Source organism: Scyliorhinus canicula, chromosome 7 (genome assembly GCF_902713615.1).
Source record: "Scyliorhinus canicula chromosome 7, sScyCan1.1, whole genome shotgun sequence".
NCBI classification, from domain to species: domain Eukaryota; kingdom Metazoa; phylum Chordata; class Chondrichthyes; order Carcharhiniformes; family Scyliorhinidae; genus Scyliorhinus; species Scyliorhinus canicula.
In genome coordinates this window covers 204,420,089-204,445,049 of record NC_052152.1, presented here as the reverse complement: position 1 = coordinate 204,445,049, position 24,961 = coordinate 204,420,089, and the positions used below count along the sequence as shown (strand labels likewise).

At 47.4% G+C, this 24,961-nt stretch overlaps 1 protein-coding gene across 3 annotated transcripts in view; it reads right to left on the bottom strand.

Moving 5' to 3' along the window:
* Window positions 1–10,346, bottom strand: part of LOC119969731 (syntenin-1-like) — a 38,441-nt gene extending 28,095 nt beyond the window's left edge. Inside the window, exons 1-2 of one of the 3 annotated variants that reach the window (XM_038803742.1) lie at window positions 10,253–10,346; window positions 723–793 (exon numbers count right to left, since the gene is read on the bottom strand). In XM_038803742.1, the coding sequence (XP_038659670.1) occupies window positions 723–773 (51 nt within the window). In that variant the 5' untranslated portion in view covers window positions 774–793; window positions 10,253–10,346. Of the gene's footprint in view, window positions 1–722; window positions 794–6,449; window positions 6,469–10,252 lie in introns of those variants that run through there. The other 2 variants (XM_038803743.1, XM_038803744.1) reach the window with 2 other exon arrangements.
* Between the last annotated feature and the right edge of the window lie 14,615 nt (window positions 10,347–24,961).

Here is a 24,961-nt window from a genome sequence, read left to right as displayed (position 1 = left end):
AAAACAAAAATAACTACATTCTACCTTTCTCCATGGCTTTTCTATTCTGAACCTATCTATTTACAGTTTTCATTCGCAACCCTTCGTTTCAGACAGTGAGTAACATAATCCAAATTGATACTATCCCTCTATCATTAACACGCGATTCCACTGCCAAAAATCATTCTTTGTTAACTTTGGATGATTTACTCATCAATTTAACTGGAATTTAACTGTTAACTCAAATCTGTCAATAATTCATGATATTTCTTCACATGTTCCAATTTTTTAACTTCTGTCTTTAGCTTCAGACACTTGAGTGGTTCCCTGTGTTTGCATTTGGCAAGTTGTCATAGCACCTCATCAAGTGCCACCCCTCCTCTGTGTTACTTTAAAAGTTACAACTTACATACATAACTCTTCAGTGTATTACTGCTCAAACATTCCATGGGTTGGATAATGAATAAAACTCTCTCTGCTCCGGTGGGCCCATGTGATAGATAGCCTTCTGGTGGACTTTATGATTGAGACTGACGGCTTAGTTCTAAAACATCCTGTGCTGTGTCCCCTTAAGAATCAGGTTGCAACTGGTCAAAGATTATTTGATATGCAACCAGTTGAGGAAAAAATGCTTGTATCCTATCAGACTGGTCTGAATTCGTCAAAATTTAAATGACTTTCCTCAATCAATCATCGACCTCTGAACCAATATAGAAACCGCATTAAAAACCATCAGAACTGACCTGAATTTCTTTGGAGACCTTCAGATCCTCCAGTGATGGATACAGAGACATTCTTTAGTCCAATCTTTGCACTGAAATGGACAGTTACCAATTACACATATAGAAATAATTTATTTAACTTCAATCACGGATTACTACGCTTGAAGCATTCCAGATTGGCATCGGCCCACCCCGTATGCCATCAGCAATGAGAAAAGGCCATTTGACCCATCAAAACCCATCCTCCGGGCACCCTAAATAGAAAGATTTGGTGGGTCAGTCAGTCTGAGGATAAAGCAGGGTTAACGTCCAGTGACCTATTTGAGGAATATACCTGCGGTTTCTGAGGCTCCTTTGGTATTGTGTTTTGAATTGATCAAGGTGAGATACTAATAATAAAGAAATAAGTCTTATCTAATAAATATTAAATATTTAAGGGAACAATAACGATTGTTTTTGAATGAAAAGCACATCTTGAAATCATTCCCTCTCTCTGAGTTGACTGTTGTCCTGGAAAAAAAATTCCTTGAAAATACTTTTCTTGCCAAACCTTGCTGGAAAAGGTCGTAGTGGTAATGCTCCAGCTTGTTTTGAAGTAATTTGGAAAAACAAACTCCTAATCTCCCTTGTGGCCCAACGTGAGACATGCTTCAGGTTGGGAAATTGTGTGATGCCTGTTGGTGGATTCTCCAGAATGCATATGCGGTATCAAGTTCAGAGAGACAACTAAGAGATAGTCATGTCCAACTCAACAGAAGGAGAATGAGCTTGGTCACCCTACAGGTACATAATCCCTCCACAAAAGGTCTCTCGGTGATAAAAAGAAAATTGGCCCTATGGTCTGGGCTAACATTGAGCGGTGAGGTCTGGCCTGTACAGCTGCCCTGCAGGTGTCAATGCCTTCAGTAGACGATGGGGATGAAATTGGTGGAAAATAACTAAATATCGGGGCATTGTGGGATAAATTAGGCAAACAGGTCCCATAAATCTGGCTTGTATTTCAATAACAACAACAATTCATACTTATGCTAGGTGGTATGCTAGCACAGTGGTTAGCACTGTTGCTTCACAGCTCCAGGGTCCCAGGTTCGATTCCCTGCTTGGTTCACTGTCTGTGCAGTCTGCACGTTCTCCCCGTGTCTGCGTGGGTGTCCTCCAGGTGCCCCGGTTTCCTCCCACAAGTCTCGAAAGACGTGGTTGTTAGATGAATTGGACATTCTGAATTCTCCCTCTGTGTACCCGATCAGGCGCCAGAGTGTGGCGACGAGGGGATTTTAAAAGTAACTTAATTGCAGTGTTAAGTAAGCCTACTTGTGACAATAAAGATTATGAGCTGATAATTATAGCATCTTTAACAAATAATGAACCATCGCAAGGTGAGAGCTGAGCAGCACGGTAGCATTGTGAATAGCACAATCGCTTCACAGCTCCAGGGTCCCAGGTTCGATTCCGGCTTGGGTCACTGCCTGTGCGGAGTCTGCACGTCCTCCCCGTGTGTGCGTGGGTTTCCTCCGGGTGCTCCGATTTCCTCCCACAGTCACAAAGATGTGCAGGTTAGGTGGATTGGCCATGATAAATTGCCCTTGGTGTCCAAAATTGCCCTTAGTGTTGGGTGGGGTTGATGGGTTGTGGGGATAGGGTGGAGGTGTTGACCTTGGGTAGGGTGCTCTTTCCAAGAGCCGGTGCAGACTCGATGGGCCGAATGGCCTCCTTCTGCACTGTAAATTCTATGAAACATTAGGGAGGTGAAAATTGACCATCTTAGTAATGATGCAGGAATGTGGTCGGAACTCATCTCAGGGCCAAATATGATGCCAAAGCTGAAAATCATTTGGTTCAGTCTCAGACAGTTAGATGTGAGAAAGATTTGGTAGTTTGGGAACAGGGTATTGAGGGATGATCTGATCGAGCTGTTTAAAATGCTAGGAGCGTTTGATAGGTTAGGTAGAGAGAAATGATGAAGGAAACAGACAAGCTTACAGAATTTGAACGTTTTTCCTTTACTCTTTCACAGGATGTTGGCATCCATCGCCAGCTATGCTCTTTGCGGGTGATGCAAAACTTGCAAACATTGCAAACTGTGAAGTGAATGGTGTAGAATTTCAAAAGGACAAAGGTGCAATGGAGGAGTGGCCAGATTAAATTCAATGTGGAGAAATGTGAGCTGATTCATTTGATAGGAAGAACAGGGGAGTGACAATACAAATTTAGGGGTACAACTCCAAATTTGTAAAAGATAATAGTTACACCTCAGCTGGAGTATTGTGTACAGTTCTGGGAGCCACACTATAGGAAGGATGTGAACACATTGGAGTGAGTGCAGAAGAGGTTCACAAGAATGGCTCCAGGAATGAGGAACGTCAGTCAGGAGGATGGATTGGAGAGGTTGGGACTGTTCTTCTTGGAGAGAAGAAGGCTAAGAGGAGAATTGATGGAGATGTTCAAAACCATGGGAGGATTGGACGGAGTAGACAGAGTGAATTGTTCCTGCTTGTGAAAGGATCAACAAGAAGGGGCACAGATTTAACGTGACTTGCAGTAGAAGCAAATTCAAGAAAATACTTTTTTTTCGCAGCGACTGGTTTGGGCGTGGAATGTACGGCCTGGATGTGTGGTGGAGACCGGTTCAATCAAGGCATTCAAGAGGGCATCGGATGATTATTTGAATGGAAACAATGTCAAGGGAGGGGGAAAAGGCACCGAGTCATGATGCTCATTTGGAGAACTGGTGCAGACATGATGGGCCAAATGGCCTCCTTCTTCACCGTAACAATTCCGTGATTGATTGCCCATCCCTAATTATTATACATTAGAGCTGTGCCATTTTAAGAAAAAACAAATATAAGCATTTTTTCTCACAAAGAATAGTAGAAATGTGGTTATCTCCACAAAAGGCTGTGAAAACTAACTGGAGGTGGGGGTGGGGGGGGGGGGGGGGGGGGGGGGGGAATAATTGAAGCTTCCAAACAACCTAAGCTGCACATCACTGGACACTAAGGGGCAATTTATCACGGCCAATCCACAAAACGTGCGCAGCTTTGGACTCTGGGAGGAATCCGGAGCACCCGGAGGAAACCCACGCAGACACGGGGAGAATGTACAAACTCCACACAGACAGTCACCCGAGGCCGGAATTGAAGCCGGGTCCCTGCCGCTGTGAGGTAGCAGTGCTAACCACTGTGCAACCATGTCTCTGCTGTTAGGTAAGGGTAGCAAGGGAAAGATAAATCATTTGAATCAAAGATTAATTGTGATGTAACTGAAGGGCAGAATGAATAGCTGACTGGTCTCCTCCTGTTCCTAAAGTTCCTGCGTTTCCAACGGAAAACAATTCGAGTCAATTCTTCTCTCAGAAAATAATAAAGTAATTTGAATTTGATTCTATTTTTACCCTGTGAAGCGCTGGTATGTTTCCAAATAATGTTTTATCAATGAAAATGATACATTCTGATCATCCAATCAGAAGTGCGTTTTAATCAGCTTCCTGTTTCTGGCGCGGGTTCATCACAGCCTGTGGTGGCAGTCTCTCTCTGTCAAACCCCTCCCCAGTTTATTCATGCATGGCATCTGGGACTGAGGAAACAGTGGTAAGGCCATGGTTGCTGGTGAGGGTGGGGAGCATGTTCTCTGGTATGAATTATTGGTTGCTACGGTGGGTGCTGACTTTGGATGCAGTCATTTGGAAGCTTGGCATCCCCTTGACTGGGACAGGGATGGTACTATAGAAGATGAGTATCGTTATGGGTAACACTTGGCCCATGTGATCGCCTGACTGGTTCTGATCGGCTGAATCATCATCGAGTCGTTTCCAGAAGGCCAGTCAGCCAATGGAGTCCATTAGAGAAAGCTAGTCAGTCCCACCCCCCCCCCCTCCCTCCTATAGCCCATCCCCCCCCCCCCCCCCCCCCCCCTCCCTCCTATAGCCCTGTCTCAGGTTTATTTCTCTCAAGTGCCCATCAATTTTGCATTGAAATCATTGATGCCTTCCACCATCCTTGTGGGCAGTGGTTGTAGTCATTTAAGGAAAGTTACACAACATTTTTCCAATTGTTTCCGCTCCTGCCTCAGCTTCATAAAGTGATAATATCACACAGAAATTTTCCAGACTTTCCCTTCTTGGCCCTGGGGTTTTTCTTGGATTTTTGCCTCTCCCAAAGGACGACATGATTCTTGGGGAGGGCGAGGGGTAAAAGGGGAGGGCGAGGCGTTAAAGAGGATGGCTGGATATGGTTAGGCTGCTATAGCGATCATGAGTATGGGGTGGGCTAGATGGTACGGCTGATCTTTCCCTGCCCACCATTTCCAGATGGTCTGCAGAACCTCCTGCCTCTGCCTCTGGGGTCTAATCCATGAGGAGCCCTTGTCAGGTAACTCAAAGAATATTCTATAATCTTTATTATTGTCACAAGTCAGTTTACAATAACACTGCAATGAAGTTACAGTGAAAAGCCCCTAGTCGCCACATTCCAGCATCTGTTCAGGTACACGGAGGGAGAATTCAGAATGTCCATTCACCTAACAGCACGTCTTTCGGGACTTGTGGGAGGAAACCGGAGCACCCGGAGGAAACCCACGCTGACACGGGGAGAACGTGCAGACTCTGCACAGACAGTGACCCAAGCCGGGAATTGAATCCCAGGACCCTGGCGCTGTGAAGCAGCAATGCTAACCACTGTGCTATCATGCCGCCCATCCCACAAACTAAACCACATCTTCATAATGCAACATGGGGTCGGTTAGGTCAGTTGGCTGGACGGCTGGTTCTGAATATGGAGTGATGCCACAGCCTGGGTTCAATCCCCGTACTGGCTGAGATTATTCTCAACCCGCCTTCTCAACCTTGCCCTTGCCTGAGGTATAGTGCTCCTCAGGTTAAACCACCACCAGTCAGCTCTCTCTCAAAAGGGGAGAGCAGTCTATGGACTTCAAGGACTATGGGGACTTTCATTCCATCTAAACTCCACCTTCCAAAATCTCTTGCAACAACAAAGACAAGGTTTATTCCTAGGGGGGTGGGGATTGACACATTCTGCAATGCGTCATTGCTGTCTCCTGAGATACAAACATCCTCCGCTTAATGCCCAGGGTTACAGCACCTCACTAACTACACAAACAACTTTTAAAAAAAACAGCTAGTTCAGGCTTTACCAGGGATTAAACTCTCTGACCATCACAAGGTTCAGGAAACATGAGATTTCCGGTTCTTTCCTGATAAGAGCCAGATAAAGAAACTTTAATGCTGGACCATCAAATACCCAATTCAATGAAACTTTTAAAATTAACTTCTCTTTCCCTCCTCATCTCTATTTTCACTATCAACAACTTATATTTATGGAGAGTCATCAAGTTTACCTGCACAGCAAGAAACCCTTTGGCAAATTGTGTCTATGCTGGTCATCAAGCACCTATATATTCCCATTTTCCAGCACTTTCAAGCGGGAAAACATCCCAAGGCACTTCGCAAAAGTGTGGTCTGACTAAAATTAACACAAAACCAAAGAAGGAAATGTTGGGACAAGTGACCAAACACTTGACCAGAGGGGTAGGTTTAAGGAGCAGCTTAGAGGAGAGAGCCATAATGGTTGGAAAAAGGAAGTTGGGGAGAGGTGAACAAGAGGTCAGAGCACTTGACGATTGCCTGTTGGAAGTGCTATTTTGCAATGACTTGAAGCTTTGTCGCCCCCATCAAGGTGATCCCATTCATCCCTCAGCAAATAATACTAAAGCCACATGTACAGTCTACATTACCTTTGTGTGTGTAATTTGGTTCTGGATCAGTCTGCCTGTATAACAGTAGCATTTACACTTAAATAATTCACTGACTGCGAAAAGATTTACTATTGAAAATCAAATTTGGGTATTCTTTTTCTGCATGAAACTCGATATTAGATTTAGAGAAAGGAGACACTTGTAAAGCAGGTCTTGTGGTGCAGTGGGTCAGGGCTCTGCTTCGGAGCCAGAAACTCCACGTTTCGGTCCCAATTCAGGACGTGATGACCAAGATAGCTGGATTCATAATGTGACCAATCCGCTCAATTATCAACTGGTGAATCCTTCCAATATGCCTGATGATAGGTGGAAAGAATGGGAGAGTGTTCTGGTTAGTCACACTGCAGAAGGCAATGAAAAACACTGCTGTACCTTGCCAAGCTTAATCATGGACCAAGCCAATGGTTACCACTTCCCTCTTAGGACATGGTACCTAGAGACAGAGAAAGAATCTAATTGCCCTTCTCTACCTGGGTAAACATTAATGACAAGCGGAAATTACTTTACACAGTGACTTTAGTCAGGGACTCACTGCCTCAAAGTGTAGCAAATTTCAAAGCAACTTCCGAGGAGGAATTTCCATATGCTTTGAAAAGGCAACATTTGCAGGGCCATGGGAAACAGCTGGAGAGCCGGACTAACAGATAGTTCCATCAAAGAGCAAACATTGGCAAAGAAAAGGGCCAGGTGGTCTCCTGTGCTCTATGATTCTATGAATTTAAAACTCAATTTAAAAATAATTATAAATAATGGTCACAAGATTGTTCTTCAGGGAATTGGATCTTTATATTTGGAGCGCTGCAGATTCCCCAGAATTTGAGATTATGAATACAGCTTGCATCAACTAGGCTTGAATATTCTCTGCAATACAGAAGATTAAAGAATGATTTTATAGGGAGCTTTGGGATTTAAAGAGTAAATGTAAAGGAACTGCTGCTTGGGGACATAGCTTTAAAATCAGGCTCAGGCTATTCAGGAAGGAAGTTCAGTGGTATAGGTGTGGAACTCTCTCCCATAAAATGCGTACACTCTAGCTCAATTAATCATTTTAAATTTGAGATCAATAGATTTGTGCTGGGCAAGGGGCAAAAAAAAGGACATGGAGCCGGATGGGTGAATGGTGTTATAGAACCATAGAAAAGTTACGATGCAGAAAGAGGCCATTCAGCCCATCAGGTCTGTGCCAGCCAAAATAAAAGAGAAAGAAAATTAGCCATTCATTTCCATCCTACTTTCCAGCATCTGGTCCATAGCCTTGCAGGTTCCAGCACTTCAGATGCAGATCCTGGTACCTTTTAAACGAGTTGAGTATTTCAGCCTCAACCACCAACTCGGGCAGTGAATCTCAAACACCCACCACTCTCTGGGTCATTAGGTTTTCCTTCATGTCCCCGTTATCCCTCTACCAATCACCTTAAATCTTTGCCCCCCCTGGTAATTGACCCATCAGCGAGGTGGAAACAAATCTTTCCTGTCTACTTTCTCCCGGTTCCATATAATTTTGTTCACCTCAATTAGGTCACTCCTTATCCTCCACTGTTCTAAGGAAGACAAGCCTAGCCTATCTACTCTCTCCTCATAACTGCAATGTTCAAGTCCTGGCAACATTCTTGTAAATCTCCTCTGCACTCTCTCCAGAGCGATTCTGTCCTTGTTGTAATGTGGTGACCAGAACTGTCCACAAACCCCCAGCTGTGGCCTGACCAGCGTTTTGTACAGTTCCAACATTCCATCCCTGCTTTAGTGTTCAGTACCTCGCCCAATAAAGGGAAGCATTTCTTACGCTTTCTTTACCACCTTGTCCACCTGTCCTTCCTGTGGACATGCACTCCCAGGGTCTCTCCCTTTCTCAACCCTTTGGAATATTCTCCTGTTTATTGAATCTTCCCTTGCTTTATTTGCCGTCTCCAAATGCATTACCCCACAATTTCCTGGATTGAATTCCATTCGCCATACAAACCATTGGTATCGTTCTGGAGACAACAGCGATCCTTTTCACTATCAACTACTGCGCCAATATTTTGTCAACTGCAAATTTACTGATCATGCCTCCCACATTTAAGTCCAAATCATTAATATATACTGGTTTAGCACACTGGGCTAAATCACTGGCTTTTAAAGCAGACCAAGGCAGGCCAGCAGAACAGTTCAATTCCCGTACCAGCCTCCCTGAACAGGCGCCAGAATGTGGCGACTAGGGGCTTTTCACAGTAACTTCATTGAAGCCTACTCGTGACAATAAGCGATTTTCATTTCATTTTCATTTCATTTCATTCATATACAAAAAACAGCCCCAACACTGAGCCCTATGGAACACCACTGGAACTCATTTTCTATTCACAGAAACATCCATCGGCCATTACCCTTTGTTTCGTGTTGCTAATCCAGCACACCACCTTCCCCTGTATCCTATCAGCTCCCACCTTACTGACCAACATCCACTGCACCACCCTCATCAATTCTCTGAGATATTTCCCTCCAATAATTTTCCCACCATTGAAGTCATACTGCCCAGGCTATAGTTATCTAGGCTTATGATACATATAGCCAGGATATCACTGGGGGAGGCATATGCTACTCTGTTCCTAGATTTCTATTAGAAATAATTATAACCTCCCACACAATAGCTTGCTTGTGATTGCCGGGCCCAAACCAGCAGTATCCATGTTTGACCATCTTGCTGAACGGACTAACTGCCCTCATGATAGCAAAGAGGATGTTCTGCAATTGGCCTCACCGCCCACAGCGAGTCTGGAACTCACTGCCTGAAAGGGTGGTGGAGATAGAAATCCTCATAACATTTAAGAAGTGTTTAGTTGTACATTTGCGATGCCAAGGCAGGCAAGGATATGGGTCACGTGCTGGAAAATGGGATTAAAATATTCTGGTGGTGGTTTTGGACTGGCACAGACAGATGGGCCGAAGGGCCTTTTCCGTGTTGTAGACCAATCATTATCAAACTCAGGGTCGCGACCCGTGGGTGGGCCATTGAGAGGTTGGTAAAAGTGGGTCCCTGGAAAAAGTTTGAAAGACACTAGCGCAGGGCAGCACTGTGGCGCAGTGGTTAGCACTGCTGCCTCACGGCGCCGAGGTCCCAGGATCGATGCCGGCTCTGGGTCACTGTCCGTGAGGAGTTTGCACATTCGCCCCGTGTTTGCGTGGGTTTCACCCCCACAACCCAAAGATGTGCAGGGTAGGTGGATTGGCCACGCTAAATTGCCCCTTAATTGAAAAAAAATTAATTGGATATAAAAAGGGATAGGTCAGACTAACTTCCTGATGCCATGTTTGAAATGCCTGTGCTTGCCTGTGTTAGGGTAAGAATTCAGATTTGCTGCTGCTCTTAATTTCGATGAGTCCGTTAGACTTTCACAGGCCTGAAAGGATGTTAAAGGGGGTCAAGTTTCAAGGTTGGTGTTGTTTAAGGAGGGAACAGGGTAAGCCAGAAGTGAAGCTTTGACAATTCTGCCTGTAAAGCGAGTGACGTGAGGCTCTGACAGATAGCACACACCCTTAGTAAATGCCAGTTTAATTCACTGCGTTTCCGAGCTCGAACTTTGGGAGGATTTTACAGCCAGGTCCCTTGTATTATGATGGGAAAACAAACTTGTTGTTCAATGCTCAACTTATTGGTTTGAATATTATTCTGTATTTAAATAAAAACAGGGAGGTAATGGAGATCCAGAAAGGAATTCGTCAAGAGAAGGAAACGAAAATCTCTGCCAGAACGAAACAAATTGTTTTAAAACTTTGATCAAAGAGATGGAAAAATTGCAACTCACCCACCAGCTCCTTCCTGACTGAGGCCAGCGAAGCCAGCACTTGGAAATGGGCAGGTTCCCCTGAAGGAGGAAGCAGGAAGAGATCGACCGAGAAACAGATCTTGGGATTGGTTGGGGTGGATCCCCGGCCACTCATGCGTTCGGAATGTGTGTGCGAGAGCTCAGGAAGCTCCAAATCTCAGTGAAACTGGGGTGTAGGGGTCCATTTAAACCCCCCATTGTGAATTCAGAAACCATTCTCACCCTGCACCAGCTCTGGGTGAGTGAGCCACATTCCCTCGGGGGGGAACAAGCATTTTACACTGCAATTGGGGTTGTTTTACCTGGCAGTTGCACTTTGGAGGTACAGCTGGAGCTTTCATCATGTCCACCCCCACAATTCCCACGATGTTTTTTTTTAAACTAAAAAGTGTAAGAAAATGAAAAGTAAGCATGCTATTTTTAAATGCTTGTGTTTTTTGTCCGCTGTTGTTTCTTTTATTCTTTCCCAGGACGTGAGTGTTTTTGACAAAGCCAGCATCTGTTCTCCAAATTGCCCTTTGAGCATGGGGAAAGGGAACAGGGAGAGGCTATTCGGCCCCTGGAGCTGAGCATTAATCAGAAGATCAGGGCTGACCCTGATACTTCACTTTCCTGTGTAAACTCCCATAACCATGGGATAGCAAAAATCCAACTTGAATATATTCAATGATTCAACTTCCTCCCGCAGTCTATAGGGGAGAATTACAAGAGTTAGTGACCCTCTGGGAGAATAAATTGCTCCTCATCTTCATCGTAAATGGGAGAGCCTTTATTCTGAAACTTTATCCCTAGTTCTGGGTTCCTCCATGGGGGGAAACATTCTCTCAGTATCCACCTTGTTGAGCGCCCTCAGAATCCCATGTCTCAATAAAGTCAGTTCTGATTACTGCAAACTCCAATCAGCATAGGACCAACCTGCTCATTTTTTCCTCCTAAGTCACCCCAGGAATCAGTGAGTGAACCTTCTCTGAGCTTCCTCTGATGTAAATGTCCCTCCTGAAGTCAGCAAACTAAACCTGTGTGCAGTATTCTCTGCACGGTATCCCCAGTACTTTTTACAGCAGGAGCAAAAACCTTCCTACTTTTATACTCCATACCCCTAAAATGAAGGCAAGCATTTGCTTTCCTAATTATTGCTGATTTAGGTACAGGAACACCCATAACTCTTCTGCACTGTAAATTCTATCTATAAATACTATTCTGCATTTCTATTCTCCCTGCCAACATGGACAAACTCCCGTTTTCCCACGTTGTACTCCATTTCTCAAATTTCTCTCCACTCACTTAACCTATCTTTTCCGTTTGTTTGACTCTGTATCCTCCTCACAGACTGTTTTCCTTCCTGAATTTGTCTCAGCAAATTTGACTACACGACACCGATCCAAGTTATTAATACAGGGCCCCCAGCACTGATCCCAGTGGCACACCGCTAGTTACAGTTTGCCCACTTAAATGCCCCTATTATCCTAACTCTCTTTTCTGTAAGTGAGGCAAGCCACTATCCAGTAACCTTTTATGTGGCACTTTATTGAATGCGTTTCAAAAATACAATACACTACATCTACTGGTGCCCATTTATCCATCTTGCTTGTTAAACCATCAAACAACTCTAATACAATTTTCAAACATAATTTCCCTTTCATAAAACTATGCTGACTCTGCTTAATTTTATATAATGATTTTTCCAAAGTCCTGCTAATAAATACTTAATAATGCATTCCAGCATTTTTTCCAAAGGTAGATGGAAGGCGATCTGGCCATTCATTTCTTGCTTTCTTTCCCCTCCTTCTTGAATGGACGAGGTGTTACATTTGAGGTTTTCCAATCCGCTGGCACTTTTCCAGAATCCCGCAGGAACGCGATGGTGAGCTGCCTTCTTAAACCGCTGCAGTCCATGTGGTGTCGGTACATCTACAGTGCTGTTAGCGTACTATCCCAAGCCGTGTTACGACCTCAACTCAGATCCCAACAGTGGCTAGGATACTGGACCAAAACCCCAATATTTTCGTTTATTTTAAGACTGTGGGGAAAGAATGACTCTTTCCAGGCGTGATTGCATGAAAAATTAGGGCTTTTTTATTTCTAAAACAAAACTTTATTCTGAATACAATATTAAAATTTTAACTTCACATCTGAAAAGAACAGGTTACAATTACCCCTTAACACAGCTATACAATTCCCATTAAACAACAAAAGAAACATACAGCTCTTAATCTCCATGCCCTGCGCTTAAAATTACAGGGCATAGAGTATTACTGAAGAGAACTGGAAATGGGATCAGATTTACAGTGTAGTGGGGGAGGAGCAGTGGGGCTGGATCGGAGGCCAGGGATGGGTGGAGATAGACAAAGATGTCAAGGACAGAAGATAAAAGGAATGTAAATGGGGGTGATTAAGGCTAAGAATAGTGTTGATTGTGGCACGTAAAGAGATTAGAATGTGTGAATGGCAGAACATAGGTGAGCAGTGTGTAAAGGGCAACTAGGAAACAGTTGGCCCAAGTACAGTGGGGGGAGGAGAAGAGAACGATGGTGAGGGAAAAACAGATCAATGGAAAAAATGAAAATAAAAATAAATGGATGGAAATAAAAATTGGGTGGAGGAGAGAGGTTTGCAGTCTGAAGTTGTTGAACTCATTGTTAAGTCTGGAAGGCTGTAACGTGCCAAGCTCTGCCTCACTTGGAAAGAGTGTTAAGGCCGAGAATGGAGAGCAAGGAGGAGGTAATGGGGCAGATGTTATACCTTCTGCGATTGCATGGGAAGGTGCCATGGGAAGAGGGTGAGGTCTTAGGGGTGTTGGGGGAGTGGACCAGGGTATCCTAGAGGGAATGGTCCCTGCAAAATGCTGACAGGGGAGTGAGGAGAAGATGTGTTTGGTGGTGGAATAATGCTGGAATTGGTGGAACTGGCGGAGGATGATTCTTTGAATGCAGGGGTTGTTAGGGGTGCAAACTGAGGACAGGGGGACTCTATCCTGGTTCTGGGAGGGAGGGGAGGGGATGAGGGCAGAGGTGCAGGAGATGGGTCACACTTGGCTAAGAGCCCTGTCGACCAGAGTGGGTGGGAAGCCACGATTAAGGAAGAATGAAGACATGTCATCAGCACTGTTTTGGAAAGTGGCATCATCGGATCACATACAACGGAGGAGAAGGAACTGAGAGAATGGGATGGAGTCCTTACAGGATGTGGGGTGTGATGAGCTGTAGTCAAGGTAGCTGTGGGAGACAGTGGGTTTGTAATGGATACTAATGGACAGTCAGTATGAACTCAGTTTAAACAGATGGCTTCATTTTTCCAAAGCCTTTTAACTGTAAACGTTATCATAATTAAATACAACTTACACTCTAAGATATTTTTATAGATAATTTTACATTCAAATATGCAAACGTAAACATGAGTATAGTCCATTTCAGTTTTCTCATACTTTACAGTTGTGATAAAGCATTTGCAATCACAATTCTCTTCATGCCATATGTAGAATTGTTTATTTAAACAGTTGTAACAATGAACTCCATCTGAACAGTCCTGCATTTTGATTTTTAAGCTTATCCAAAATCTTTAATGGAGTATGGTACGTATCTACAATTGTCTCTGATAAATTGTTACCAACATAAATGTCAAAATGCTGCAATCAATGCCAAAACCAAACTCAATGGGCGTGATCCTTCCACAAGGGAACAAAGTGCCCAAGCGAGCGGGTTTAGCCACGTGTTTCCCAGCACACGCAGTGCCGAAAAACACATGGCTATTCAACGGTACTTGCATTGAATAAGGTGCCTAAATCTGCATATTAGAGAAAGGCCTTACTCTAATGTCTAGACTCCCAAGGTACACGAGGTTCTGGGATTTGTGCGGCCGAGGTTGCAAATAGCCCTGTTTTTTACAACGGAAAGCTCCGCTCGCCGGAACTCCTCATTGCAGCGAGAGATCGAGATGCCATTTTTCCAAGGCCGAGGCCCAAAAAAACCCCTGACTGGTTCCCAGCCCAAACGCAACATGGGAGGGTCCCCCACATCCCCCAACACCCATGGTGGGCAGCCCCGGCCCAATTGCATGCGCACAAAAAATGCCAGCTTGACACCTTAGCAGTGCCAACCTGGCACCCTGGCAGTGCCCCTGACAGCTGGCCATGACAGAGGGCACTTTGGCATTGTCAGGCTGGCACCCCGGTGGCACTACCAAGGTGCCAGGCCGGCGCTGCCAGGGTACTCAGGTGGCACCAGCAGTGCCAGGGCACCACTCTGCCCAAAGGACATGCATCTGTGGGCCTCCAATCCCCTTGGAGACCCCCACATTGCCATTCCATCTGGTCCTATGATTCAATGGAAGCAACTAAAATGCTCCGATTAATAAAATACAGTAAATCTGTAGAAAAACTGAAGCATTTTGTGAAATTCTGTCTGGATTAAAGTGCCATGTGAGCTTAAGTAGAAACAACTCAAATGAAATGAAAATGAAAATCGCTTATTGTCACGAGTAGATTTCAATGAAGTTACTGTGAAAAGCCCCTAGTCGCCACATTCCGGCGCCTGTCCGGGGAGGCTGGTACAGGAATCGAACCGTGCTGCTGGCCTGCTTGGTCTGCTTTAAAAGCCAGCGATTTAGCCTTGTGAGCTAAACCAGCCCCTTATAACAGGAATTGATGAAAATGAAATGAAAATCGCTTATTGTCACGAGTAGGCTTCAATGAAGTTACTGTGAAAAGCCCCTAGTCGCCACATTCCGGCGCCTGTCCGGGAATCGAACCGTGCTGCCGGCCTGCTTTAAAAGCCAGCGATTTAGCCCAGTGAGCTAAACCAGCCCCTCAAATGGCAGTCAGTGAATCTGCCAACAAGGTTACACTTTACATATTCTTTCAGACTACAAACATATTACACGTGGGCTTTCGCTATATAATTTTCTGCATTAGAATTTTGCCAAAGCGATTGTAATGTGAAAGATAGAGATTGCCATGGCACCCTGAAATCATAGAATCGTAGAATTTTCAGTGCAGAGCAGGCCATTTGGTCCATCGAGTCTGCTTCGGCCCTTGAAAAGAGCACCCTACCCAAGCCCATGCCTCCACCCTATCCCCGTAACCCAGAAACACTACCTAACCTTTTGGAAACTAAGGGGCAATTTAACACGGTCAATCCACCTAACCTGCACATCTTTGGACTATGAGAGGAAACCGGAGGACCCGGAGAAAACCCACACAGACACGAGGAGAAAGCGCAATCTCCGCACAGACAGTTATCCGAGGCCGGAATTGAACCAGGGTTCCTGGGGCTGTGAGGCAGCAGTGTTAACCACTGTGACCATTACTACTGTCATATTAGACTATGGTTCACAATGGCTGAATACAGGAGCCATGCACACATGAACTTGGGAGAAAATAGGGGAGAACGCGGCTTGGCGGAGGGAATTAGCCAATGACAGACAGGATACACCAGAGTGACACCACCACTTGTAAACACAAACCGGTCCTGGCTCTGGCTGACAGGCATACACCATTGATGCCTGTGGTAGCATTACAGTGGTTAGCACTGTTGCTTCACAGCACCAGGGTCCCGGGTTCAATTCCCGCTTGGGTCACTGTATGCGAGGAGTCTGCACGTTCTCCCCGTGTCTGTGTGGGTTTCCTCCGTGTGCTCCGGTTTCCTCCCACAAGTCCGGAAAGACATGCTGTTAGGTGAATTGGACATTCAGAATTCTCCCTCTGTGTACCCGAAGAGGCGCCGGAATGTGGTGACTAGGGGATTTTTACAGTAACTTAATTGCAGTGTTAATGTAAGCCTACTTGTGATACTAATAAAGATTTAGATTTAAAATGTATTTATCTTCAGGTTAGGATGCTACAAAGTGCATTACAGCTGGTGGAGTTTTACACTTACTCTTTTATATAGTACTTAACAAAGGGATCGCTGTTGTAATGTAGGAACTGCAGTAACCAATTTGTGCAAAGCACGTTCCCACAAAGAGCAGTAAGTTAAATGGCCACATATCTGTCTTTAGCCATTTGAGGGAATTGTACTGGCCAGGACACCAGAGATAACTAGCTTGCTCGTCTTAGTGCTGTGGGATCTTTAACATCCACCTGTGATTTCATAGAATTTACAGTGCAGAAGGAGGCCATTCGGCCCATCGAGTCTGCACCGGCTCCTGAAAAGAGCACCCTACCCAAGGTTAACACCTCCACCCTATCCCCATAACCCAGTAACCCCACCCAACACTAAGGGCAATTTTGGACACTAAGGGCAATTTATCATGGCCAATCCACCTAACCTGGATTCCACGAACATCTTTGGACTGTGGGAGGAAACTGGAGCACCCGGAGGAAACCCACGCACACACGGGGAGGATGTGCAGACTCTGCACAGACAGTGACCCAAGCCGGAATCGAACCTGAGACCCTGGAGCTGTGAAGCGATTGTGCTATCCACAATACTACCGTGCTGCCCATACAATGCTACCGTGCTGCCCATTGGTACCTCTAACATTGCCGCTAGTCCATAGTACTGCACTGGGAGTGTCAGCCTGGATTAAGTACTCAAGCTTCTGGAGTGGCACATGAAATTGAGCCAAGGCTTATCCTTAGAGTTGGGAGCTGGGGATGGTCCAAGTGAACTCTTTATGTGCAACCCACATTAAAAAGGTTGGTTTATCGGGTGTCACACTAATTCATTTATTCTACATAAAGTTGTAAGAGTCATGATTTTCAACGTATAAAATGAATGCTTAGAATGTCTACCTTTCATGACAACGTATTGTAAAAGCTTTGCAACCAATGAATTACTCTGGGCATGCATACTGTTATACACAGCACTTGTTTGAGATCACAGATCTCAGCAATTACAACGCAGAAGTGGCCCTTTGGCCCATCGAATCTGTACCGACGCATGAAAAACACCTGACTTGCCTATCTAATCCCATTTGTGAGCACTTTGTCCATAGCCTTGAATGTCAAGTTATGCCAAGTGCTCATCCAGGTACTTTTTGAAGGATGTGAGGCAACCCGCCTCTACCATCATCCCAGGCAGTGCATTCCAGATCGTCACCACCCTCTGGGTAAAAACATTTTTCCTCATATCCTCCCTTAAGTCTCCTGCCCCTCACAACCTTGTGTCTCTCGTTATTGATCTTTCAACTAAGGGGAAAAGCTGCTCCCTATCTGTCCTGTCCATGCCCCTTATAACCTTGTACACCTCAATCAGGTCACCCCACAGTCTTCTCTGCTCCAACGAAAACAGTCCAAGCCTATCCCACCTCTTTTCATAACTTATATACTCCATCCCAGGAAATGTCCTAGTTAGTCTCCTCTGCACCTCCTCCAGTACAATCACATCCTTCCTATAATGTGGCGACCAGAATTGCACACAGTGCTCCAGCTGTGGCCTCACCAAAGTTCTATCCAACTCCATCATGACCTCACTGCTTTTGTAATCTATGCCTTGATTGATAAAGGCAAGTGTCCCCTATGCCTTTTTCACCACCCTACTACTAATCTGCACTCCCGCCTTCAGAGATCTATGGACAAACATGCCGAGGTCCCTCTGTTCCCTGGAACTTCCCAGTGTCAGGCCATTCATTGAATATTTCCTTGTCACATTACTCCTTCCAAAGTGTATCGCCTCATACTTTTCAGGGTTAAATTCCATCTGCCACATTTCTGCCCATTTGACCATCCCGTCTATATCTTCCTGTAATCCAAGACTCTCAACCTCACTGTTACCCACCCAGCCAATCTTTGTGTCATCCACAAACTTACTGATCCTACCTCCCGCATAGTCATCTATTTTGTTTACATAAATGACAAAAATAGGGGACCCAGAACCGATCTCTGTAACGTGGATATCGGGTGAATATTGACCAGGTTACCATTATTTCCAGTTCTTCTAAAAATGGGGTAGGTATATTTTATAACAATGCACCCAGCAGTTTCCCGTCTCGTACCTCCAACAACATAGCATGCCCTCAGTACTGCAATGAAATGTTAGCCTAGATTATGCGCTCAGGGGATGGTTTAGCACAGTGGGCTAAATCGCTGGCCTATAATACAGAACAATGCCAGCAGCGTGGATTCAATTCCCATACCAGCCTTCCCGAACAGGCGCTGGAATGTGGCAACGAGGGGCTTTTCACAGTAACTTCATTGAAGCCTACTCGTGACAATAAGCGATTATTATTTTTTTAGTATTAAGTCGAAAATAAGGCTTGAATCTACAACCTTGAAACCCAAAAGGTTTCTACCTTTACCTAATACAACACTAAATAATCCCTCAAAATGTTCCTTCAAACCTCCAAAAGATTTCACCTTTAACAACATACATGAGGTTACATTCAATACACTTATAGTCTTGTGTTTACTTGCAGCTTTTTGCAAAACACACAAGCACACCCAGCTTTCTCCTCAAACCGGCTTTCTCCTTTCAAACATCTCACAGGAAACCAGCCAAGCACTTTTTAGCTGCTCTCTCTCAAACTAAAAACAAAAGCAGAAGTGAGCTCGGCTCCCCCCACCCTCTGACATCACTTCAGTAATATGAGCTGCTCTATTTCTTAAAGGTACATTGCTTAAACATCCATTTCTTAAAGGCACTCTCGCATGACACCATGTAACACTGACCAGTATATATCTTTTATGTTGAAACTTTAAACATTGGATTGGATTTGTTTATTGTCACGTGTACCGAGGTACAGTGAAAAGTATTTTTCTGCGAGCAGCTCAACAGATCATTAAGTACATGGGAAGAAAAGTTAATAAAAGAAAATATATAATAGGGCAACACAAGAAATACAATGTAACTACATAAGCACTGGCATCGGATGAAGCATACAGGATGTAGTGTTAATGAGGTCAGTCCATAAGAGGGTCGTTTAGGTGTCTGGTGACAGTGGGGAAGAAGCTGTTTTTGAGTCTGTTTGTGCGTGTTCTCAGACTTCTGTATCCCCTGCCCGATGGAAGAAGTTGAAAGAGTGAGTAAGCTGGGTGGGAGGGATCTTTGATTATGCTGCCTGCTTTCCCCAGGCAGCGGGAGGTGTCGATGGAGTCAATGGATGGGAGGCAGGTTCATGTGATGGACTGGTCGGTATTCATGACTGAAGTTTCTTGCGGTCCTGGGCCGAGCAATTGCCATACCAGGCTGTGATGCAGCCCAATAGGATGCTTTCTATGATGCATCTGTAAAAGTTGGTAAGTGTTAATGTGGACATGTTGAATTTCCTTAGTTTCCTGAGGAAGTATAGGTGCTGTTGTGCTTTCTTGGTGGTAGCGTCGAGGTGGGTGGACCAGGACAGATTTTTGGAGATGTGCATCCCTAGGAATTTAAAACTGCTAACCAGCTCCACTGCAACCCCAAAAATTGCGAGTCCCCAGCCTGGCTTGACCCTGGATCCCACCACCCTCGACACCGTCCTTGCTACCCCCTTCCAAAACTCCCCCAGCGCTGGGCACGCTCAAAACATATGGGCATGGTTCGCTGGGCTCCCCGAGCACCTAGCACACCTGTCCTCGCCCCCGAAAAACATACTCATCCTCGTCCCAGCTATGTGGGCCCTATGCAGCATCTTGAACTGTATTAGGCTAAGCCTCGCACAGGGAGAGGAGGAATTCACTCTTTCCAGGGCATCCGCCCATGTCCCCTCCTCAATCTCCTCACCTAGCTCCTCTTCCCATTTACCCTTCAGTTCCTCCACCGAGACCTCGTCTACCTCCTACATTACCTGGTATATGTCCGATCCCGCACCCCTCGTGGGGGCAGCAAGGGGAACCCCTCCACCTACTGCCTGGCAAATGCCCTCACCTGCATGTACCTGAACATGTTCCCCGGGGGGGGGGAGTCCAAACTTCCCCTCTAACTCCCCCAAGCTCGCGAACCTCCCCTCCACAAACAGGTCCCTCAACCTCCTAACCCCTGCCCTGTGCCAGCCCAGAAATCCGCCATCAATGCTCCCTTGGACAAACCGATGGTTCCCCCGTATCGGGGCCTCCATCGAGCCCCCCACTTCTCCCCTATGTCGTCTCCATTGCCCCCAAAATTTGAAGGTAGCCGCCACCACTGGGCTCGTGGTATATCTCGTTGGAGGGAGCGGCAACGGCGCCGTTACCAGCGCCTCCAGGCTCGTGCCCACACAGGACGCCACCTCCATCCTCTTCCATGCTGCCCCTTCCCCGTCCATTACCCACTTACGCACCATCGCTGCATTGGCAGCCCAATAGTACCCACAGAGGTTGGGCAATGCCAGCCCCCCCATCCCTGCCCCGTTCCAGGAACACCCTTCTCACCCTCGGAGTCCCATGCGCCCACACAAATCCCGTAATACTCCTGTTAACCCTCCTAAAAAAGGCCTTCGGGATAAGGATGGGGAGGCACTGGAACAGGAACAAAAACCTCGGGAGCACCGTCATCTTAACGGACTGCACCCTCCCCGCCAGTAACAGCGGTAACATATCCCACCTCTTAAACTCCTCCTCCATCTGCTCCACCAACCTTGTGAGGTTGAGCTCGTGCAGGGCCCCCCCAACTCCCAGCCACCTGGACCCCTAGGTACCTGAAGCTCTTCCCTGCCTGCTTCAGTGGGAGCCTACCAATCCCCTCCTCTTGATCCCCCGGATGCACCACAAACAACTCACTCTTGCCCAGGTTCAACTTATACCCAGAGAAACCCCCGAATTCACAAAGAATCCTCATCACCTCCGGCATCCCCCCCACCGGGTCTGCCACATACAGCAACAGGTCGTCCGCATACAGCAACACTCGATGCTCCTCCCCACCCCGCACCAGGCCCCTCCAGTTCCCTGACTCCCTCAATGCCATGGTCAGGGGCTCAATCGCCAACGCAAAGAGCAAGGAGGACAGGGGGAAACCCCTGTCTCGTCCCCCGGTACAGCCGAAAGTACTCCGACCACCTCCTACTTGTGGCTACACTCGCCATCGGGGCCTCGTAGAGCAGCCTCACCCACTGGATAAACCCCTCCCCAAACCCAAACCTCTCCAGCACCTCCCACAAATACTCCCACTCAACCCTATCAAAGGCCTTCTCCGCATCCAATGCCACCACTATCTCCGCCTCCCCTTCCATGGCCGGCATCATAATGACATTGAGGAGCCTTCGCACGTTCGCATTCAACTACCTTCCCTTCACAAACCCCGTCTGGTCCTCATGAATGACCTCGGGCTCGCAATCCTCTGTTCTAGTGGCCAGGATCTTTGCCAGCAGCTTAGCGTCGGCATTTAGCAGCAAAATCGGCCTATATGACCCGCACTGCAGAGGGTTCGGATGGAGATCAATTCCCCCCTCATCACCGCCTTCAATGCCTCCCAGACCGTCCCCACTTGGACCTCCCCTTTGTCATTGGCCTCAAGGTACCTCTCGATACACCCCCGAACCCTCTCGGCCACCTCCTCGTCTGCCAGCAGCCCCACCTCCAAGCGCCAGAGCGGACGTTGGTCCCTCTCTTCCCCCAGCCTGAGGTCCACCCAGTGGCATGGACATGGGGCATGATCTGAAATGGCAATGGCGGAGTATTCCACATCCTCCACCCTCAAAACCAACCCCCTGCTCAGGACAAAAAAAAAATCAATCCTCGAGTAGGCCTTATGTACGTGGGAGAAATACGAGTACTCCCTGGCCCTTGGCCTCGCAAACCTCCAGGGATCCATCCACCCCCCCCCCCCCCCCCCCAATATCTGGTCCATAAATCCCCTCAACACCTTAGCCGCCGCCGGCCTCCTACCCATCCGGGACTTGGATCGATCCAATGGGGGATCCAGTACCGTGTTGAAGTCCCCCCCCCCCAATGATCAGGCCCCCCACCTCCAGGTCCGGAATGCGGCCCAGCATGCGCCGCATAAACCCCGCATCATCCCAATTTGGGGCGTAAACATTCACCAACACCACCCGCTCCCCCTGCAGCTTACCACTCACCATCACATATCTCCCGCCACTATCAGCCACCACATTTAACGCCTCAAACGACACCTTCTTCCCCACCAGGATCGCCACCCCCCCTACTCTTCTCATCCACTCCTGAGTGAAATACTTGGCCCACCCATCCCTTCCTCAGCCGAACCTGGTCCACCACTCTCAGGTGTGTCTCCTGGAGCATGGCCACATCCGCCTTCAGCCCCTACAGGTGCGAAATAGCCGGGCCAGTTTGACCGGCCCATTCAGCCCCCTCACATTCCAGGTTATCAGCCGGATCAGAGGGCTCTCTGCCCCCCTCCCCTGCCGATTAGCCATACCCCATCCCTTGCCCACCACCGGCCAGCGTCCCCCACTCTGCCAGTTCCCCATGGCGGCATCTCCCCCCCCCCCCTCCAGCACCCCCTGCGTCCTCCAGCTCCTTCCTGACCGTTTCAGCAGCAACCCGGTACCCCCCCACCCCCCCCCCCCCCCCCCCCAAGGCTAGGACCCCTCCTAGCTGTGCCCCTCCCTCCATAGCACTCCCGTGAGCCAGCTAACTTCTGCTGACCCCAGCGACTCCCGCCCTACCTTCGACTCCGCCCCACGTGGGACTACCCCTCCTCCATCGTACACGTCAATGGGTCCTCCTCCCACCCCCCCCCTTGCGCGGGAAAAGAAAACAGCCAGCAACGACCCGCGCTTCCCAGCCCCGACCCCACCATCTCCCAGCGCGGGAAACCCGCAGAAAGCCCGCGCTTTCGCCCTGCCCCGCCTCCTCCAGGGCTACTCCCATTGTTAGTCCCCCTCACCAGCTCCCCGAACTCCCCGTTTACCCCCCTGCCCAAACCCATCCACCAGACCCCTACAGAAAAACCCATATAGAAAAGACAAATCGACATCACCCCACCCACCCTTAGGCCAACCCACATCTTACATTAAACCAAGCAAATACAAATACAGTATTATACAGCATCCCCCATCTTAGACCCTCAGTTTGAGTCCAATTTCTCGGCCTGCACAAAGGCCCACGCCTCCTCCGGGGACTCAAAATAATGGTGCCGATCCTGGTAGGTGACCCACAGACGCGCCGGCTGCAACATGCCGAACTTCACACTCCGTCTATGGAGCACCGCCTTCGTCCGGTTAAACCAGGCCCTCCGCCTCGCCACCTCCGCACTCCAGTCGTGGAAGATCCGCACCTCCGTGTTCTCCCACTTGCTGCTCCGCTCCTTCTTGGCCCACCGGAGCACACACTCAGGATCCATGAACCGATGAAACCGCACCAACACCGCCCACGGCGGCTCGTTCGGCTTGGGCCTCCTCGCCAGAATTCTGTGGGCCCCCTCTAACTCCAGGGGCCCCTGGAAGGACCCAGCCCCCATCAGTGAGTTTAACATAACCGCCACGTCCGACCCCTCTGTGAGGCCCAGGATCCGCAAATTGTTCCTCCTCGACCGGTTGTCCAGCTCCTGCCATCTTTTATGGAGCGCCTCGTGCATCTCCACCTTCCCCGCGACGGCCACATCCTCCCTTTCGGAGGCCTGCTGCTACAGCTCCCGGATCGCAGCCCCTTGGGCTGTCTGGGTCTCCATCAGCTCCCTGTTGGTTACCTTCAGCGCTTCCAGCAGCTCCAACTTAAGTTCCTGGAAGCAGCGCAGCAGAGTCGCCTGCTGCTCCTGAGCCCACTGCCTCAGCTCCTCAAGGCCTCCGCCGGCCACCATTTTGTCTTCCTTCCCCCGCTTTTTCAGGGTGCTTTCTCCGTTTTTCTCCTTACCCCACTCCTGGTCCGGACCATAGGGGTCGAGATCCTGTCCTCTTCCCACGTCGGAATTTGCCGACACAGCTCCGGTGGGGGCCCGGAAAAGAGCCCCAAAGTCCGTTTTCAGCGGGAGCTGCCGAATGTGCGGCTTAGCTCCGCATTGCCGCCACCGGAAGTCCCTTTTTCAGGGTTATCTTTGAAGTAAGGGGTGTTAAGTGATCCAATGTTTATTTAAAAGGTTAAGTTGAATTCATGGAATAAACATTTAAAAACCCATGTGTCCATAATTGTAATACCACACCTGGGGAACAAGCAGTGTGCTTCAAAAGCAACAATTCATTAAAGGGGGAGGTTGGTTGAACTCCATGATACATTTTGGGGTTCTGAAAACACACCACTCCCAGAACAATGGGAACATTCCGATATGTGAGAGGTGATGTCCCATTTACTCTTGTTAATTCTCTCAACTTTAAGATTTTATAAAGAACAAATTTAGACACAGGCTTTTAGGCTCAACCACATTTTTATTAGTGAAAAAAAAACCTTCTAATTTCTAACATATCTAAACTGCCATATCACATGCACAACACTCAAAACGACTTAATAGCCTCCACGAAAAGCCACAGGCAAAACCCACATTTCTGTCCAAACCTCAACTCAAACCTACCCACTCCAAAGGATTTAGTTATTACCTCATAACTGTCTTTAAACCCCAGCCCCAATATCCATTGGTTCTGGCTGAAGTTTACAACTTTCACGTGGTTAGTCACCCTGGTGCAAACTGTAGGTCGTGGACCAGGGTTACATTCCTGACCCCCCTAGGTGCCTGCATTGCAAGACTCAATTGTCATGGCCTTTTTATTACAAAACTTCAGGCAATATGCACGTATATTTTTAATAAAGACATCCTGTTTGGATGGTCACTTTAAATCTCTGGGTCTGCACTCGTTGGGGGTTTAGGAGGATAAAGGGTCTTGAAACTTACAGGATACTGCGTGGCCTGGATAGATTGGACGTGGAGAGGTTGTTTCCACTTGTTGGAA